The 18309-nt window shown below is 41.8% G+C and overlaps 1 protein-coding gene across 4 annotated transcripts in view; it reads right to left on the reverse strand.

The window, feature by feature from the left end:
• The window catches only part of traip (TRAF-interacting protein), a 37775-nt gene extending 21044 nt beyond the window's left edge, over positions 1-16731 (reverse strand). Inside the window, exons 1-8 of one of the 4 annotated variants that reach the window (XM_052018015.1) lie at positions 16576-16690; positions 13610-13755; positions 12887-12967; positions 10368-10425; positions 8439-8519; positions 6314-6353; positions 4331-4458; positions 4123-4217 (exon numbers count right to left, since the gene is read on the reverse strand). In XM_052018015.1, the coding sequence (XP_051873975.1) occupies positions 4123-4217; positions 4331-4458; positions 6314-6353; positions 8439-8519; positions 10368-10425; positions 12887-12967; positions 13610-13707 (581 nt within the window). In that variant the 5' untranslated portion in view covers positions 13708-13755; positions 16576-16690. Of the gene's footprint in view, positions 1-4122; positions 4218-4330; positions 4459-6313; positions 6354-8438; positions 8520-10367; positions 10426-12886; positions 12968-13609; positions 13756-16575 lie in introns of all 4 variants that reach the window. The other 3 variants (XM_052018016.1, XM_052018018.1, XM_052018017.1) reach the window with 3 other exon arrangements.
• Positions 16732-18309: the final 1578 nt, after the last annotated feature.

The following is an 18309-nucleotide window of genomic DNA, read 5'->3' on the forward strand; positions in this document are numbered from 1 at the left end:
CAGGTTCTCAAGTTTGAATTCTGGGCCACACTGGATCAGCTTAACTTGCCCATTACTGGGAGATACCAGCAGGCCGAGATGGTACGTCAACTGAGCTTCTTGCTCCTGATTGAAGTCAAATGACCTGCGCTGCAAGAGCAGTCATAGGGACACGGGAAGAGGACAGCAAGCAGGATGGTAGCTCACACCATCATACATGGTACACAGGGTACCATGTGGATTTTCTGGCCACAAACAAGGTGTTAAATCTTCAGGGTAAAATGGGAAGAAGTTGATTAAGTACCGAACAATAAGAGGAGCATTTGTTCTAGCTGGGAACAAGAAATAAACTTGTAAGAAACCTGACCTGACTCAATTATTAGGTCTATCCCACTGTGCATAATTAATTATTACGATGTTACAAAACAATTTCTTTTTATATAAAGGCAAGTTGTACCTCTGAGACCTCTTCTTACGTGCTTAATTTACAAGGTACTGGCTGAAGGTGCTTACAGCGTTGACACCTATTTGTCCTTTGAGAATGTGTTTTGTGGTGAGGAAACAGAACTGATTGGCTAAAAATCAGTGATATGCTATCTTACAATTTATCATTAAAAAGGGCACAAAAATATGCTTTGTTGTTTTATGATAAAAGGAACTGCTTTAAGAAGACCACTATCATCCCGGTACCTAAGAAAAACAAGGTAACGTGCCTTAATGACTACTGCCCGGTGGCTCTGACATCCACCATCAAGAAGTGCTACAAGAGTCTGGTCATGGCACGTAGTAACTCCCACCTCCCAGAAAACCTCGACCCAATGCAATTCACCTGCTGTTGAAACAGGTCTACGGCGGACACCATCTCCTTGGCCCTACACTCATCTCTGGAGCATCTGGACAGTAAAGACACCTACGCCAGACTACTGTTTATTGACTACAGCTCCGCCTTCAATAATATAAATCCAAGCAAACTCAGCACCAAACTACGAGACATGGGACTCAACACCTCCCTCTGCAACTGGATCCTTGACTTCCTGACCAACAGACCACAATCAGTAAGGATAGGCAGCAAAACCTCCGGCATGATTATTCTCAACACTGGTGCGCCACAAGGCTATGTCCTCAGACTCCTTCTCTTGACTGTGTGGCCAGATTCTGCTCTAACTCCACCTACAAGTTTGCAGATGATACCACCGTAGTTGGCCGTATCTCAAATAATGATGGGTTGGAGTATAGGAAGGGGTTAGAGAGCTTAGTGACATGGTGTCATGACAACAACCTTTCCCTCAATGTCAGAAAAACAAAAGAGTTGGTCATTGACTTCAGGAAAGGGGGCGATGTATATGCACCTGTCCACATCAATGGTGCTGAGGTCGAGAGGGTTGAGAGCCTCAAGTTCCTTGGTGTGAACATCACCAATAGACTGTCCTGGTCCAACCACGTAGACGCCACAGCTCACCAGCGCCTCTACTTCCTCAGGAGGCTAAAGAAATTTGGCATGTCCCCTTTGACACTCACCAATTTTTATCAATGCACCATAGAAAGCATCCTACTCAGATATGTCACAGCTTGATACAGCAACTGCTCTGCCCGGGACTGCAACAAACTGCAGAGAGTTGTGGACACAGCTAGGCACATCATGGAAACCAGCCTCTCCTCCATGGACACTGTCTATACTTCTTGCTGCCTCAGTAAAGCAGCCAACATAATCAAAGACCCCACTCACCTGGGACATTCTCTCTTCTCCCCTCTCCCATCAAGCAGAAGATACAAAAGCTTAAAAGCACCACCAGGTTCAAGGACAGCTTCTATCCTGCTGTTATAAGACTATGAACGGTTCCCTAGTACAATAAGTTGGACTCTTGACCTCACAATCTACCTTTTTGTGACCTTGCAGCTTATTGTCTGCCTGCACCGCACTTTCTCTGTAGCTGTAACACTTTACTCTGCATTCTGTATTGTTTTACCTTGTACTACCTCAATGCACCTTGTACTACTTCAATTAATGAATTGATCGGTATGAACAGCATGCAAGACAAGTTTTTCACTGTACAAGTGACAATAATAAACTAATTCCAGTTCCTATCTTTTATGACACAAAGTGCTTTGGAGCTGATGCTGTATTATTGGGTGTCACTATTGTAATATAGGCTACCAGACAATTCACACACAGCAAACTCCAACAGAGCAATTTAATAACGACCACAAAAGCTGTTTTTAAGATATTGATCCGGGCACCAGGGAGAGTTCCCATGCTCTTTTTCAAATTATTGCTGCAGGATCTTTTACATCTAAGAGCAGATGGGGCCTCCGTTTAAGGTGATTTTGTTAATTATTGTTAAAAAAAATGTAATTTAATTGCCCTGTATCTTTCCTCTTATTCTCATGTTTGGTAATGAGGGAAAAAAATTCATGAGGCTTTGAAATAAGAACAGAAAATGCTGGAAACATTCAGTAGATTGGGCAGCATCTGTGGAGAGAGAAACAGAATAAACCTTTCAGATAGATGATCTATCAAAGAAAAATCAGAAAGATTATTTTATCAAAGAAAAATTAAAAATTAGAAAAATTAAAAAAAATTTAAGATACAGATAAAGTGAAGCAGTGGAGAGAACAAAGGAAATGTTTGTGATTGACTGGAGACCAAGAATGAGACAGAAGGCAGCAGTGCCAGCTGAGGATGGTGATTTGTCTGAACAAAACGAATGAGGACAAAGAGAGGAACGAAAAAGAACAAGGATGGAACTTCGAGATACAAAAGACCGTAGTTGCTGGAAACCTGAAATAATAGAGGATGCATTCGATACCTGGCAGTTCAGACAGCATCTGCAGAGGAAGTAAAACAAAGTTTCAGAGTCAGAGTGGGATAGAGAATTAACCTGAAACAAGTAAGAGCTCAGGGTTATCCTTGCAAACCGAGCAGTGGTGTTCTACAAAACTGTCAACCAATGTGCGTTTGGTTTCTCCAGTGTGGGGCAAACAACATTACAAGTGCTGAATTCAGTACACTAAAGAAAGAGTTCAGTGAATTGCTGTTTCACCCGGAAGGAGTGTTTAGATTATCGATTGGCGGAAAAGTCAAAGGTAAAAGGGCAGGTGAAATAAAACAGAAAATACTGGAAAAATATTAGGTCAGGCAGAATCTGCGGAAAAAGAAACAGTTAACATTTCAGGTCTGAGACCCTTCGTTGGAACTGAGAAGGAGAGAAACATGTCAGTCTGGGTAGCAGAGAAGGTAGGGGAGGGCAATGAAGGGACAAAGGGTTTTACGTCTCCGATGCTTACATGGGGAGGCACCGTGAAAGGGAGAGTGGTTGTTGGTGGAAATGGATGCGTGTGCCAGGGCATCACAGAGGGAACAAGTACTACGGAATATTGAAAGGGCAGAAGGAACGATACGTATGTGGTGGCATCATATTGAATGTGGCAGAAATTACAAAGGATTGAATGTGGAGGCTGGTGGGATGGAAGATGAGGACATGGGGAACTCTATCCTTTCACTGAGTGCGAGAGCAGCTGTGTGGGAAATGGAACAGATGAAGGTGGTACAAAGTTAAGCGTGACAGATATATGAATGCATGGCCATTGGAGATAGAGTTAAAGACGGCTTTAAAAGTCCTAAATGAAATAGTTTGGGCCATCAGTGAAGAGACATTCGCCCTAAAGCAAGAGTCTCACTGGGTTTAAAGGAATGAAGACAACCACCAGCATGATCCATTACACTATCAAGGTATCAATGAAAGGATTGGGGGGCATTCATCAGAAAAGAGTGGAAGTGGTAAATTTTGTGACCTGGAGCAGATGATTAGCTTCCTCCCATTGCGCATGATTCTATGATTAAATTCTTAGTAAAGCCATTATTCAATGTGACTTTGAGTTCAATGTGATTTACGAGCAATGCACAATAATAAATTTCAAATGCTTAAATAATAAATTAATGTGAAGCTAGATAATTGTAAGGGGGAAATTAGTCAACGACTGAGCTGAAAGAATTAGATGAAGAGTGGTGGGAGATAGTCCATGTGCACCACAAATACAAGCATAAAACTGTTGAAGATAATGAGTTGTTTTGTGCTGCATGTTCTCCATAATTAACCAAAGAGATTTGTAGGACTGTTATATAAAAAAATGTTTTTTCCATACTTTTCCAAGGTTTTCAATTTCTGTTGAAGCCTGCGTGTCTCCTCTTTTGCAGATTTTGAGTCGTCTTGCTGCTGTTCCATGTATCTCACCTGCTTCTGTGAAAATAAAACCCATAGTCAATGTAAAGAAAGATTCATGCACCAGTGAATAGGTGCACGCAGGTGGATTACAGTCCAGTCAGATGAAAACAAATGTATGCATAAAATACCTTGAGAGTTGAGCACAGCATTTCTGCCTCACTCAGCTCCTTTGTTAAAGACTCCACTTTTGCATTCCGTTTATCCAGCGTGCTCCTCAGTGTATCAATGATCGATTGTTGGTCCTTCTTTTCTTTCCCTGAAACCAAATATGAAGGTCAAGAGCAGATAAATACTCCAACTTTCTTAATGCATACCATAAATAATGTCATTAACACAATGAACTCACTTAGGCCATACCATTTAAAATGTCTCTTGAAGGCAATTCTTACAAATTTGACCTAGCTTTTAGATATCTGCTCTAATCTCTTGCAAGTCAGTGTTAAATTTTATTTGATAACATTCAAGTGAAGTGCCCTAGGTGTTGCTACAATAAAGAGGTTATATAAATGTGAGTTGTTGTATGTAAAGATGCCATGGCATTATTTAAAGAAGAACACGAGATTGATCGGTTTCTTGGGCTACCACTCATCTCTCAACCAACTTTACCAGAAGAACAAAATATACCATCTCATATTATTTCCTGTCTTTGGGATCTTGCTGTATTCAATTTTCTGTCAACATAAATTGAAAGATAATTTAGTGTTTTGAGACACTTTGAGTTTACCACCACAAAAAGACACATGTAAATCCAACCATTTTTTACTCCTCAGAACCAACATGTTAAGATATCAAACTACAGATACTGCCAACTCTACTCAAGAATTACAAACATTGGGTGTTCCAAGCTCTATGAAAACAATAGTACCAGATGAGAAGACAATGATGGAGAGATGATAGCAATTCCCTTTAATGGGAAGATTAATGCATTCAGGATGCCAATCACAGAATTGGAAACCTTTCTTATTTACAAGGACAGCACCTGTTTTTCAGTGCAAAAATGAAAACATGTCAAAAGCACTGCAGTGGTTATGAAATATTTCAGGGCACCACTGGAACAAGAAAACATGCTTCATAAATGAAACAACCTTCTCTGATGAAATAACATTCCATGTGGATTCTAATAAGCCCTTTTTTTGTGCCTAAACTACGAAAAGTCAGTTGACAAAGTCTGAAATGAAAGGTCATCAGTTAAACCCAACACATATGGGATTTGGAGTAAATCTTAGGAATGTATAGAAGTGCCTGAAAGGTTGAAAACTACAGGTACTTGTCAGAGGTATTATTTCAGGGATAGATTATAAATATTAGGTGGGATTTTCTTGGGATCAGACTTAGACCACTATTGTTTCTAATGTGAATGCCTGACTGTTCTTATTGCCAGAGTTCAAAATGTCCAACCAAAGTAGAAATTAAGTCAACAGAGCCATTATATTATGACATTATGTGGGAAAAGCTCAAGAGTACAAGTCAGAGGAGATCATAATTAAATTGCAGTGCCAGGTCCTATTACACCCCCAACTTCAGTACTGCGTTCTCTTCTCTGATTGTTCTTTTAATACCCTACTCTTACATACAGATACAGCATATTAGAGAACTGGTTCAAGCTCACTATTCTCCATGCGGCAAGATCAAGGTGGGATACTTGCCATTGGAAGGAGTGTGCTCGACAGATGGAGCTCCCTATATTTTACAGCCAGTAACATCAACGGCATCTAGGGGTTCCATTATCTACCCTCTCAAGTAATAACAAGCAACTAAAATACTAAATACAAAAATACAGCAACAGTCATTAAATAGAGATTTAAGGGTTTAAGGTGCAATCTGCACGTCATAACTTTTCAGCTTTATTGGCCAACATTCCACATGTAAACGCAAATATAATTCTTGGCCAATCAAAGCTTTTTTTTAAAAAAAAGCCAATACAACTGAAATGGTTCATCATGTTTAGATAAACATGTCACAGCAGATATCATATCTATATCCTTAAATTTAAAAGTAGCACATGTGGCACAATTTACTGGATACTGCATAGCCCATTCTATTTTGTATTTCTATTTCACAATTGTGCCTCAAGATACTAATGAGTATGCTAAAACAAAGTGTGATCCTACCTTTCAGTAACAGCTGAGATTTGACACTGTCCAACTCATTCTGAAAGTTTACAAGAATTAAGGTTTCAGTCCACAGGATTTATAGAGCACAGAACACTAGCAAGGATTTCAAACACTTGAACATATTAATTTTGAAAATATAAACCAAATTACTTGTTGGAAGTGTTTGGAGACAGCATACTATCACATTGGTCCAAGTAATTTGAAGTAAGATTGACAGACAGGTCTTAATTTATTTTCAGCAATTTCAAATTATTTCTGATTTTAAATAAAAATGGTGACGTCTCTCTGAAATTAAATTTGAAGTAAAATTGCAAACATCTTGTTCTTTATTTAACTCAATTACCAGTTTCTGAGAAAAGTAAAAATTAGATTAGGAGAAATAAAAATATATTAATGTATATAATAGGGACATGTTCATAATAATAGCTGCAAAATTTTTATTATTTAAGAACCAGTCAAGTGAATACTGAAACATCACACATTAAAATAACTTTTAACTAAATGGAGCATGTTAGGCAGCATCTGCAGACTATTCACTGAAACAAAATCAAATCTCAAGAGGGAAACTTAGTGATGAAGTTATTGACCTGAAACATTGACTCAGTTTCTTTTGCCATTGGCGTTGCCAGCTTCAAGTATTTCCAGCAATATTGGTTTTTATTTCAGTTTCCCAGCATTTGCCAGGGGTTCAATTTATCACTTGGTTTTAATTAAAAATTTCCAATATTCACATTTATCAATTTATTGGCCACCTCGACAATTATTATTTGATTAACTTGCAATAGATGTACCAAAAAGCTAATGTATAGAGTGCACCAGATGACCATTTATATCACTCCCTGCATCCATCCTCTGCTTTGTTTCATGATACATTTCACAGCTCCCTGGAATCGATCCATTTAGAAGCAGTGACCCTTACTGCAAAGCGGACTAGATGTGATTGGTGTCCAGGCCTTAGCTGACAGATCCTGAAGCCCCATCCATAAATTGCTGTCAAAGACCTTTTAAATGTTTTTACACGTCTTTCACGAATAGAGACATTTAGAAGCAATTCAAATTAATAGAAAAAAATAATAAATGTGCTTAAAATAACTAAAAATTAATTAAAAACATAAAGCTAAAATGAAACCCAATGCCTGGACTCACATTTTTAATGGAGATCAGTGATCCCTTTCAAATGAATAGGACACACTACTTCTGCCATCCAGCCCTTGATCTCAGTACATTTGTGTTTTACCATGGATTCGGTGACATGTCCTGTGGAGGAGCAGGCATTCAGGTGTGCCTTTTATGTTTCAACGTACAGACTCGGAAGACAGACACGAGCTGACCTGCGAGGAGGATGTCACCAGCTGTTTTCTACCAGGATTAGTTCCAACCAGAGGTCAAGTAGGTTTTGCCTCAAACTGCCCATTGGAAAACAAATTAAGTAAAACCAACTAAAACTGGAAGTGAATACCAGAAGCTTTTTCTGGTCACTGCAAGATTGTCACTATATTAATCTTGCAACAATATAGTGACCCCTATTTTTTAAATGGCAGGGTACATTAATTGTAAAATTTTTGCTATGTAAAGTTTAAGATCATTTCAAAATTTTGACTTTAACTTTGAAATTAGAAAAATACCTATTTAGTAAACTGTTCGGCAACAAAAGACCCCTTCTTAAATTCTTGAAATGTCATTTTAACATAAAAAGAATGTAGCTGATCCAGACTAAAGTGGTGATTTCCATGTAGATTCTTACAGAATTTATTGAAAGTTAACGTCATCAGAAAAAAATAGAAGCGCTAGGAAGACTCCAGGTAGTAGCTTGAAACAGAGTATATCCCTATTGATTGATGCTGTCCTACCTGGTGAATATTTTCACTATTTTCTTTCTTTCAGAATTCTGCCGTTCAATAATTTTATTTTGTGTTAACTTTTAAATGTCTATTTTAAGTAAATTATATTAAATATTTCATCGATTCATTTCAAGAAATTGCCAGATATACTATACCTTGATTGTCTTTAATGATGAACATACAAAACACTGAAGACTCATTAACATAGCACCACAAAAGTTTTACTGGGAACGTGCTTCGTTTAACAAAAACTGAGGTATTGAACCAAAAGGCAGCCTTACCTGGAGAGTTTCTGCATCTAACACTTGCTCCCCCTCACCTACGTCAAAGAACAGCTTGTTGACGATGTATCTTGCACTGACCTATTAGAAGACAAGTACATCTCATTCTGCCATAGTGAATAAATGCTGACCTTGCCAAAGATGTCCACATCCGCTCAGTGACCAATAAAGGGTATTTAATTGCATGTTACAAAAGTGAGGAAAATAAAATATTAGCAACACATTAAGGGCTGCTTTGAAATCATGTAATTACACACAGTATTTCTGTTGTGACCACTACTTCTGTAGCAATACTATTTTTTTTACTGAAAATCCATTAATTTAATGACTGCCTTTTCATTCAAACTGCATTCCTACAAGAGGTAGAGAGCTGTAGTGAAGAAAATAACTTAAAAAGGGTGACACGTCTCCACTATTGGGAACGTGTATTTACACTCAACAAATTTACATAAACAGTTACTACAACTGTGGACAGCACAATTTATTTCAGAGAAACATTGTTAGGAAATGGAGGATGCAATTTTTTTTATATTAATAGAAATATAAGAACTTTCAAATTCTGAAGCTCATCAATATTTTGGGTATTTCTTTGTGGTATAATGCTTTACGTTGGGGAGAATCCTTCGGGAACAATCTGACCAAGAATATTTGTCTAGGAAGATGGTGAGTTATATCAGCACTGAGAAACTGAACTATTTTATACACTGTGCCAGCACTTCTGGTTAGGAAGAACAAGTTCAGAATGAGGCTCTTTGCATTCGGACCCAACAATGTTCCTTAGCCCAATCTCGAAGTGCTTGTCTTGTTCCCAAAAAGTTTCATTGTGAACCCTCACTGCCCTTTGTGTACTACAGTTTCTTAGAGATTTCCACCATCACCTTGATTTCCACTTTGTGATGAGAGATTCAACTTACCATCAGAAAAGCTTTAAGTGAACTTTACTACAATGCTGAATCTCTTAAATCTAATTCCTTCATTAAAACCATTTAAAAATAGCAAAATTCAAACAAAATAATGAAAAGACTATATGAAATAATATAACATTTGCATGTGAATCACAATCTAATGTTGATTTAACAGTATCTTAGAACACTGAAATTTAATAGTAATAGGTAATTACACTTATAAATGTTTGAGACAGAATTATTGCATTTTTCTCATCTATATTTTTTTTAAAAAGAACTTGGCCATTTATAACTCAGTCTCTGTTTTCATCACACCATATGCTGGCAAAGGTAGAATTATTGTACTTCTCTCATCTATATTTTCTTGAAAAGATCTTGGCCATTTATAACTTAAGTCTTCATTTTCCTCACACTATGCGGGCAAAAGCAGATTGATAAGTAGTTTCCAAACCGCTGTCTTGTGGGAGAAGTGGTTGGTTTTCACTCAGTTCTTTTGATACAAGTAAAAAAAGTGTTCACCATATGAGAATATTATGCCCACCTCCATCAACTTAAACACTTTCCCTTTAATTTTCTCAACACACGGCCATCTCCCTTAACGTCAACTCTCTTTCTGTCTAATCCTGTCTGATGCTGAGAATTTCTAGAATTTTCTGTCTTTATTTCAGATTTCCAGCAGCCATTTACTTCTCTTGTTTACTTCTCCCCTCACCTCTCTTTAGCACCCTGAGCCTATGATAGCTTACTACTAGATAGGAGGTAGCAGGTTTAATAGTAATGCAGACCCTGAACTCACCTATTTCCACTTACACATGGGTATATTCCATCAGAACTATGTAGACTAGCAATCTGAACTGCAAAGCTATAGGAGACTCTCTCAGCCCTGAGACCCTATGGCAAATGCAGCATTTGTTGTATTGTACCTCTATTACATTCATAATTAAACTTTCTTTTCTTATTTAGATTATGATGTATAAGGCACAGCAAGGGATATGCAATTAGTTAATATTATCAGTTACAGTACCTGTATTCTACATTGAGGGCAGGTCCGAGAAGGAGCACTGTAGAACCACTGAGCAAGACTGTGAGAGGTATAAAAATGAAAGGCAATCAGCTGCAAATAAACACCTTTTAAGTAACATTTATTCTGATGTGTAATGAATTACTTCAAATACTCTCAGAATTGTTCTTTATAAAACTGATTTTTTTTTATTGATTTATGGGACACTGGTGTTGTTGTCAAGACCAGAATTTATTCCCCATCCCAAATTGCCCTTCATAATATCAAGCTGAACTATCTTCTCGGACTGCTTCAGATTATGTTATTTCATATACACCATGGTGCAATGAAATTCCTTGCTCATATGAAGTTTGAACACGTTTCCTTCCCCTCAATGTACAAATCTCTAGTCAAGAACAGTACTAATTTAAGAGATGACGTCTTATTGCATTCAAAAATTGAAACATTACATAATTGACACAAGGCCCTTAAAAATCTCCTGTTGAAACACAGCTCCTCATTTGATTTCTAAATTACAAAAGTAATTCAAGCAACAACTAATTCATAAGTTACTCTTAAACAGGTTGCACATCAGTGGAATAAGGGAAATTTTGGGAATCTGATGGTACAAGCTATTAGAATGGGGATATGATTAATCTTCAATGCTGGACGGTCCTGATACCACGAATAATTGTACTGCAAGATGTTTTTAATCCTCCATTTTGACATTTTGTAAATACCAACTCTACCACCTGAGGTGCCCCCCTCCCCCACTCCCTATCAAAGAACAGGTCTGTAAAATGCTAAATAGCAAAGATAAAAGCACCAGGTCAGGATATATATTAACTCAATTTCCCTTTCATCTGGTCTTTGCTGGTCATGCTGCAACTGTGTTCAGGAAGAAACTTGCCCTTGATTTCTGCCACTGCTGCTCAATCAAAAGCAGATGCAAAATAGTAATATGGGGACACCTTCAGTTCTCCAAGCTGACAGGGATTATATGGATCATAATGGCTTCTCCACCAACAAACCCCACCATACCCTTAATGAAATAGGGAACATTGCAGACTGATGGAAATCAAATCAGCTTTTCACCACAGTACTATGCACTGGTGCTCCAATACACTGCATCATATGAGAAATACAAGACCACTCCCTCAAAACATTATACACACTGCATTAAACACAGTGTACATTCATGAAAATGTCTAGAAAGCTTCAGCACTTACAAAAGCAATTATATAGAATTTTATGATTCAGAAACAGGCCAATCAGCTCAGCTGTGCACTTAGAACATAGAACAGTACAGCACAAAAGAAGACCTTTGGCCCCACAACGTTGTGCCGACCTTTAAACCTCGCCTAAGACTTTCTAACCCCTTCCTCCCACATATCCCTCTATTTTAAACTCCTCCATATGCTTATCTAGTAACCTCTTGAATTTGACCAATGCACCTGCCTCCACCACTGCCCCAGGCAGCACATTCCATGCCCCAACCACTCTCTGGGTAAAAAACCTTCCTCTGATATCTCCCTTCCCACCTATTATTTTAAAGCCATGCCCTCTTGTATTGAGCATTGGTGCCCTGGGAAAGAGGCGCTGGCTGTCCACTCTGTCTATTCTTCTTAATGTTTTGTACACCTCTATCATGTCTCCTCTCATTGTCCTTCTCACCAAAAAGTAAAGCCCTAGCTCCCTTAGTCTCTCCTCATAATGCATACTCTCTAAACCAGGCAACATCCTGGTAAATCTCCTCTGCACCCTTTCCAATGCCTCCACATCCTTCCTATAATGAGGCGACCAGAACTGGACACAGTACTCTAAAGTGTGGTCTAACCAGAGTTTTATAGAGCTGCATCATTACCTCGTAGCTCTTAAACTCGATCCCTCAACTTAGGAGAGCTAACACCCCATAAGCTTTCTTAACTACCCTATCCACCTGTGAGGCAACTTTCAGGGATCTGTGGATATGAACCCCCTGATCCCTCTGCTTTTCCACACTACCAAGAATGCTGCCATTAACTTTGTACTCTGCCTTGGAGTTTGTCCTTCCAAAGTGTACCACCTCACACTTCTCTGGATTGAACTCCAAATGCCACTTCTCAGCCCAGCTCTGCATCCTATCAATGTCCCTCTGCAATCTTTGACAGCCTCTATACTATCCACAACACCACCAACTTTTGTGTCATCTGCAAACTTGCCAACCCACCCTTCTACCCCCTCATCCAAGTCATTAATAAAAATCATGAAAAGCAGAGGTCCCAGAACTGATCCTTATGGGACACCGCTAGTCACAGCCCTCCAATCTGAATGCACTCCGTCCACCACAACCCTCTGCTTTCTACAGGCAAGCCAATTCTGAATCCACATGGCCAAGCTTCCCTGGATCCCATGCCCTCTGACCTTCTGAAGAAGCCTACCATGTGGAACCTTGTCAAATGCCTTACTTGCTCCATTGAAATCTCATTTCACTTTATTAACATACCATTGAAGTGCTAATACTGGATCCCCATACAGACCCAAACTTGACCATTTCCACTTACACAAGGGTATTTTCCATCAGATCTATAACGATGAACAATCTGAACTGCAAAGCTGGCGGAGATTCTCCCAGTCCTGAGATCCTAAGGCAAATGAAGCATATGTTGTATTGTTTCTCTATTACATGGATCCCCATTGGTGCTGCTTGCATTAACCACCGTGTCAGCATTTGCATTGTTTGCATACCGAACATACAAAGTCAATCAGGAAGCCTTACTAATTCCTCACTTAGAATGGAAGAACTTGGTGTGGTCTCTTTCACATTTCACTGCTCTTTAAACTATCCTGACAATGTAAGTTAGAGAAACAAGAGACTGTTGCCCCAGATTCCAGCATCTGCAAACAAAATGCTGGAGGAACTCAATGGGTCAGGCAGCATCTGTGGAGGGAAATGGGCAGTTGACATTTCGGATCGACTGTCCATTTTCCTCCACAGATGCTGTCTGACTTGCTGAGTTCCTCCAGCATTTCGTTTCTGACTTGACAATGTTAACTGTATGTTTGTGCACCCAGATGTACAATTGACCTTCATTCAGCTCAGTGGATGGCACAAAGTTGTGAATAGAAACTGTGTTTAAATAATAGCACCAATTCTCTGTGGAATCTAACTTATCAAGGTGAGTAATGCAGATTGTAAAATGATATGTATCCTCATTTCAAGGGCTAGTTTCTGCCTGCTTATCTCAAAACCAACACATAAAAACAATTGTTTTTTCAGTACTCACCACTCGCTGTGAAAAGTGTGTCCACAATGAATGGCTGCCACATCCTTGAAATTATCAAAGTAATCAGAACAAATTGTACAATAGGCGCGAATTGGCATGCTCCCCTCTGCCTTTGCGATTTCAACAGCAATGGCTGTGGTCCGACTCTGTCAGTTTAAAAAGACAAAAAAATGTGTCTTAGGTGGACAAGAGGTCACAGACTGAAGGTAACCCACATGACTCATTTGGTACAAAAACATAATGATCTTATATCAAATTGTTTTATACATTTATGCTTACGCCTAGTTGACAAAATTATTCTCATTTTCGCAAGCAACAACTAATTCACAAATTACTTTTAAGCAGATTGCACATCAGTGGAATAAGGGAAATTTTGGGAATCTGATGGTACAAGCTATTAGAATGAGGATATAATCAATATCTCAGAGGATCTATCTTGGGCTCAACACATTGATGCAATCACGAAGAAGGCACACCAGCAACTCCTATTTTGTTAGGAGTTTGAGGAGATTTGGCATGTCACCAAAGACTCTTACGAATTTCTTTAGATGTACAGTGGAGAGCATTCTGACGGGCTGCATCACAGCCTGGTATGGAGGCTCCAAAGCACAGGATCGCAAGAGGCTGCAGAAGGTTGTACAGTCAGCCAGCTCCATCACGGGCACAACCCTCCCCACCATCGAGGACATCTTCAAGAGGCGATGCCTCAAGAAAGTGGCATCCATCACTAAGGACCCTCACCATCCAAGACATGCCCTCTTCTACCATCGGGGAGGAGGTACAGGAGCCTGACGACCCACACACAATGATTCAGAAACAGCTTCTTCCCCTCGGCCATCAGATTTCTGAATGGCCCACGAACACTATCTTTTTATTCTTTTTTTGCACGATTTATTTATTTTTGTAATTTATAGTAATTTTATGTCTTTGCACTGCACTGCTGCCACAAAACAACAAATTTCATGTCATCTAAGTCAGTGATATTAGATCTGATTCCGATATCTGACCCTCTGAACAATCCTGTCCTTCCAAGAATTTTCCTCGTGACGAAGAGGACTATACAGCTTGGGAATTGAAACTGGTCTCGTGTCCCAGTTGCTGCAAAACATTTACGTTTCATGTCATAATAGCACTTTTGTTGCTCCTACTTCTCTCAGAGGATGAACGTAAGGTTCTAAGGGTATGCCAGTATTGCATAGATGGCCCCCCCCAAAAGAAAAATTGTAAATCAATGCATCACCTGCATTCAGTGCGCATTGGGCTTAGCAGCACAACACTGCTTGTGAATAGGTTGCACTGTTTAATGTTATAGTGCAATTTGCAAGGAGAGATGCACTTAGTATTTAAGGTCTCATTATGGCTGAAGTAACAAGCCATTTGTTCTCCTTCCCCAAGGAAGGGTTTATGCCTTTCCTGGAATGTAAAACAGATTAGTTGCTGCAGTTGGGAGAGGGAGAGTGCCTGGCCAGTCCAATCTCACAAGACATGAGAAGAACGAGAGGCAATCTCACACAAACTTCTTTTAAAATTCTTTCCAGTGTATATGGACATTACTGGCAAAGCTGGAATTCATTATCAATCCAGAGTTGCACTAAGGACAGTTATGTGTCAAAGACCTTTGTGGGCCTAGTGTCACAACCAAACCAGATTGGGTAGGTTTGCCAGATTACTTTGCCTGAAGAGCATTAGTGAACCAGATCTACTTTTATAACAATTGGGTAGTTTGATGGTTATCTTAAACATTTGCATTCTAATTCCAGATTGATAGAATCAATTGAATTTAAATTTTCCGGTTGGCATGGGGGAAATTGCACTTGGGCTTCTGGACCAATCGTCCAGTTACTTAATCACTACATTACTGTACTTTCAAGCAGCTTGGTGCAACAGTTTCTAGATGAGCAGTTTGTCGAGAACAAAGGAATCACAATCTCATGGGCCTCCAAGAGTCAAGATGAGGAGAAAGTCCTTCACTCAGATGGTTACAGATCTTTGGAATTCTCTTCCACCACACACAGGGCTGTGGATATCCAAGATTCAAGGCTGAGATTGATAAGAGTTTTTGACACAGGGCACATGTGGAGTAAGGTCAACTTACTCATTGACTGAGCATCCACAGCCCTTAGAAGGAGAGATGCAGGGAGATCAGGCTGGAAAATGGACTTGAGGTACAAAATCAGCCACAAACTTGAGGAGCCCAATATTCCAACTTACTGTGCAAAAAGTCCCTGGATACAAATCCTGCCACAACTGCCTGATGTTCACGAGCAGGGGAGAGGGGTAAGGGGAAGGTAGTGAGGGTGGGGGGTGGAGGGGGGGTTGGGGATAAAGGCAGGAGAGGAAGGGGGCAAGGGCAGGGTGTAGGGGCAGGAGGGGCTGGGGTCAGGGGTAGGGGCAAAGGGAGGGTGTAGGAGCAGTAGGGTGTGGGGGTGAGGGGAGGAGGGGAAAGGGGCAGGAGGGGGTTGGGGCAGGAGGAAGTAGGGGCGAGGGCAGGGGGTGGGGGGTGTAGGGCAGGTGGGTGGTGAGGGGTGGGTGTAAGGGAGGAGGAAGTGGGGGCGAGGGCAGGGTGTAGGGGCAGGAGGGGGTGGAGGCAGGGGAGAGGGTGGGGGCGAGGGCAGGAGGGTGTGGGGGCAGGAGGGGTGGTGGTGAAGGGTAGGTGTAGGGGAGGAGGAAGTGGGGGCGAGGGGAGGGTGCAGGAGCAGGAGGGGGCGAGGGGAGGAGGGGACGGGCAGGAGGGGGTGGGGGCGAGGGGAGGAGGGGGTGGGGGCGAGGGGACGGGCAGGAGGGGGTGGGGGCGAGGGGAGGAAGGGGTAGGGGCAAGGAGAGGGTGGGGGCGAGGAGAGGAGGGGGTGGGGGCGAGGGGAGGGTGTAGGGGCAGGAGGGGGTGGGGGCGAGGGGAGGAGGGGTGGAGGCGAGAGCGAGGGACCATGCACCTCACGACCATTCCCTAGAGAAAGAAATTTGCCGACCTGACTCCGTCTCCTCACCTCCGTCCGCTCGGCCCTTCTCCTCCGTCCTTCCCTCTCTCCCCGTCACTCAGCGGGTCGAGCGCTGCCGCCGGGCGGTTTGAAATCTCCCCGTCACTTCCCGAAGCACCGCGCGTAACTTCCGGTTACTGCCGGCGCGGAGTTCACGCTGGAGGGGAGGGGGAGTTGAGGGTTGGGTTTGAGGGTGAGGGAGGGGGTTTGAGGGTGAGAGTGAGGGTGAGGGAGGGGAGTTTGGGTGTGAGGGGGGGTTGAGGGTTGGGTTTGTGTGTGGGAGGGGGGTTTGAGGGTGAGGGAGGGGGGTTTGGGTGTGAGGGGGGGTTGAGGGTTGGGTTTGTGTGTGGGAGGGGGGTTTGAGGGTGAGGGAGGGGGGTTTGGGTGTGAGGGGGGGTTGAGGGTTGGGTTTGTGTGTGGGAGGGGGGTTTGGGGGTGAGGGGGGTTGAGGGTTCGGTGTGAGTGTGAGGGAGGGGGGTTTGAGGGTGAGGGAGGGGTTGAGGGTTGGGTTTGAGTGAGGGAGGGGGGTTTGGGTGTGAGGGAGGGGTTGAGGGTTGGGTTTGAGTGTGAGGGAGTGGGGTATGAGGGTGCATGTGAAGAGGGGGTTTTGAGGTTTGAGGGAGGGAGGGTTTGAGGGGAGGGGTTTGAGGAGTAGGGAGGGGGGTTTGAGGCTGGAGGGAGGGGTTTGAGGGTGGGGACAGAGTCATGAAAGTGGGGTGGGGTTTGAGGATTGGAGATGGGGAGAGGAGTTTGAGGGTTGGGGAGGGATTGAGGGTCAGGAAGTGACTAGGATTTGGGAGAAGAGGGGAAGAATTTGAGGGTGGTGAGGGCAGTGGGAAGGGGCCATGCACCTTATATCCTGTTCTCTGATAAAGAAAATTCTGTCGAACTCTGTCAGAGGGGGGAGGATGAAATAGAGGGATGAGAGTGAAGATGATATGCGGGTCCTGAGGGGGATCAATAAGATGGTGTGTGGACAGGATAGTGGGGGTTAATGGCAGAGAATGGGGATTGGAGAAGGGGTTGTGGGGTAATGATGTGGAGGGGAATGATTGTGACATGACAATGGTGAAGAAATAAGATAAGGGAGAAATGTTTGGGGGCGAGGGGATGTGATGAGGGGATTATGGGGAATAAACAGAAATGATGGTGGGAGATGACGAAGTGAGAGAGTACATGACAGTACAATACAAATAGAGCACCACACTGTCGGAGGAGTCATTGTAAATTATCAATCGTAGTTACAGAGTTGTAGAGCTCACAAATGGGCCCTTCGGTCCATCACTTCCATGCTGAACTTTTTGCCAATCAGCACGAATTGCGATTGCCCACCTGAGCTCCATAGCCTTCTATGTCTTGTCTAAATGCCTCTAAAGCATAGTGATTGTATCTGAAGTTACCATCTCCTCTGGCAACGAGTGTGTGTAAAAAAAACTTACCCCTCAAATTCTCTGAAAAAAATCTTTCACCTCAAATCCCTTTTAAAAACCCCTCCTCTCACCTTAAATCCATGCCCTCTGTTTTTTGATACCCCTACCATAGCAAAAAGATTCTGACTATCTGCCCTACCTATGTCTCCTATAATTTGATGTACCTTAATCAGATCACCCCTCAGCCTCTTTCACTCCAGGTAAAACAGACACAGCTGATCTAATCCCTCCCCATAACTCACAGCAACATTGTTGCTTGTGAGAACTTGCTGTGAGCAAGTTGATTATAACATTT

The sequence above is a fragment of the Pristis pectinata genome, chromosome 6 (assembly GCF_009764475.1).
Source record: "Pristis pectinata isolate sPriPec2 chromosome 6, sPriPec2.1.pri, whole genome shotgun sequence".
Taxonomy (NCBI): Eukaryota; Metazoa; Chordata; class Chondrichthyes; order Rhinopristiformes; family Pristidae; genus Pristis; species Pristis pectinata.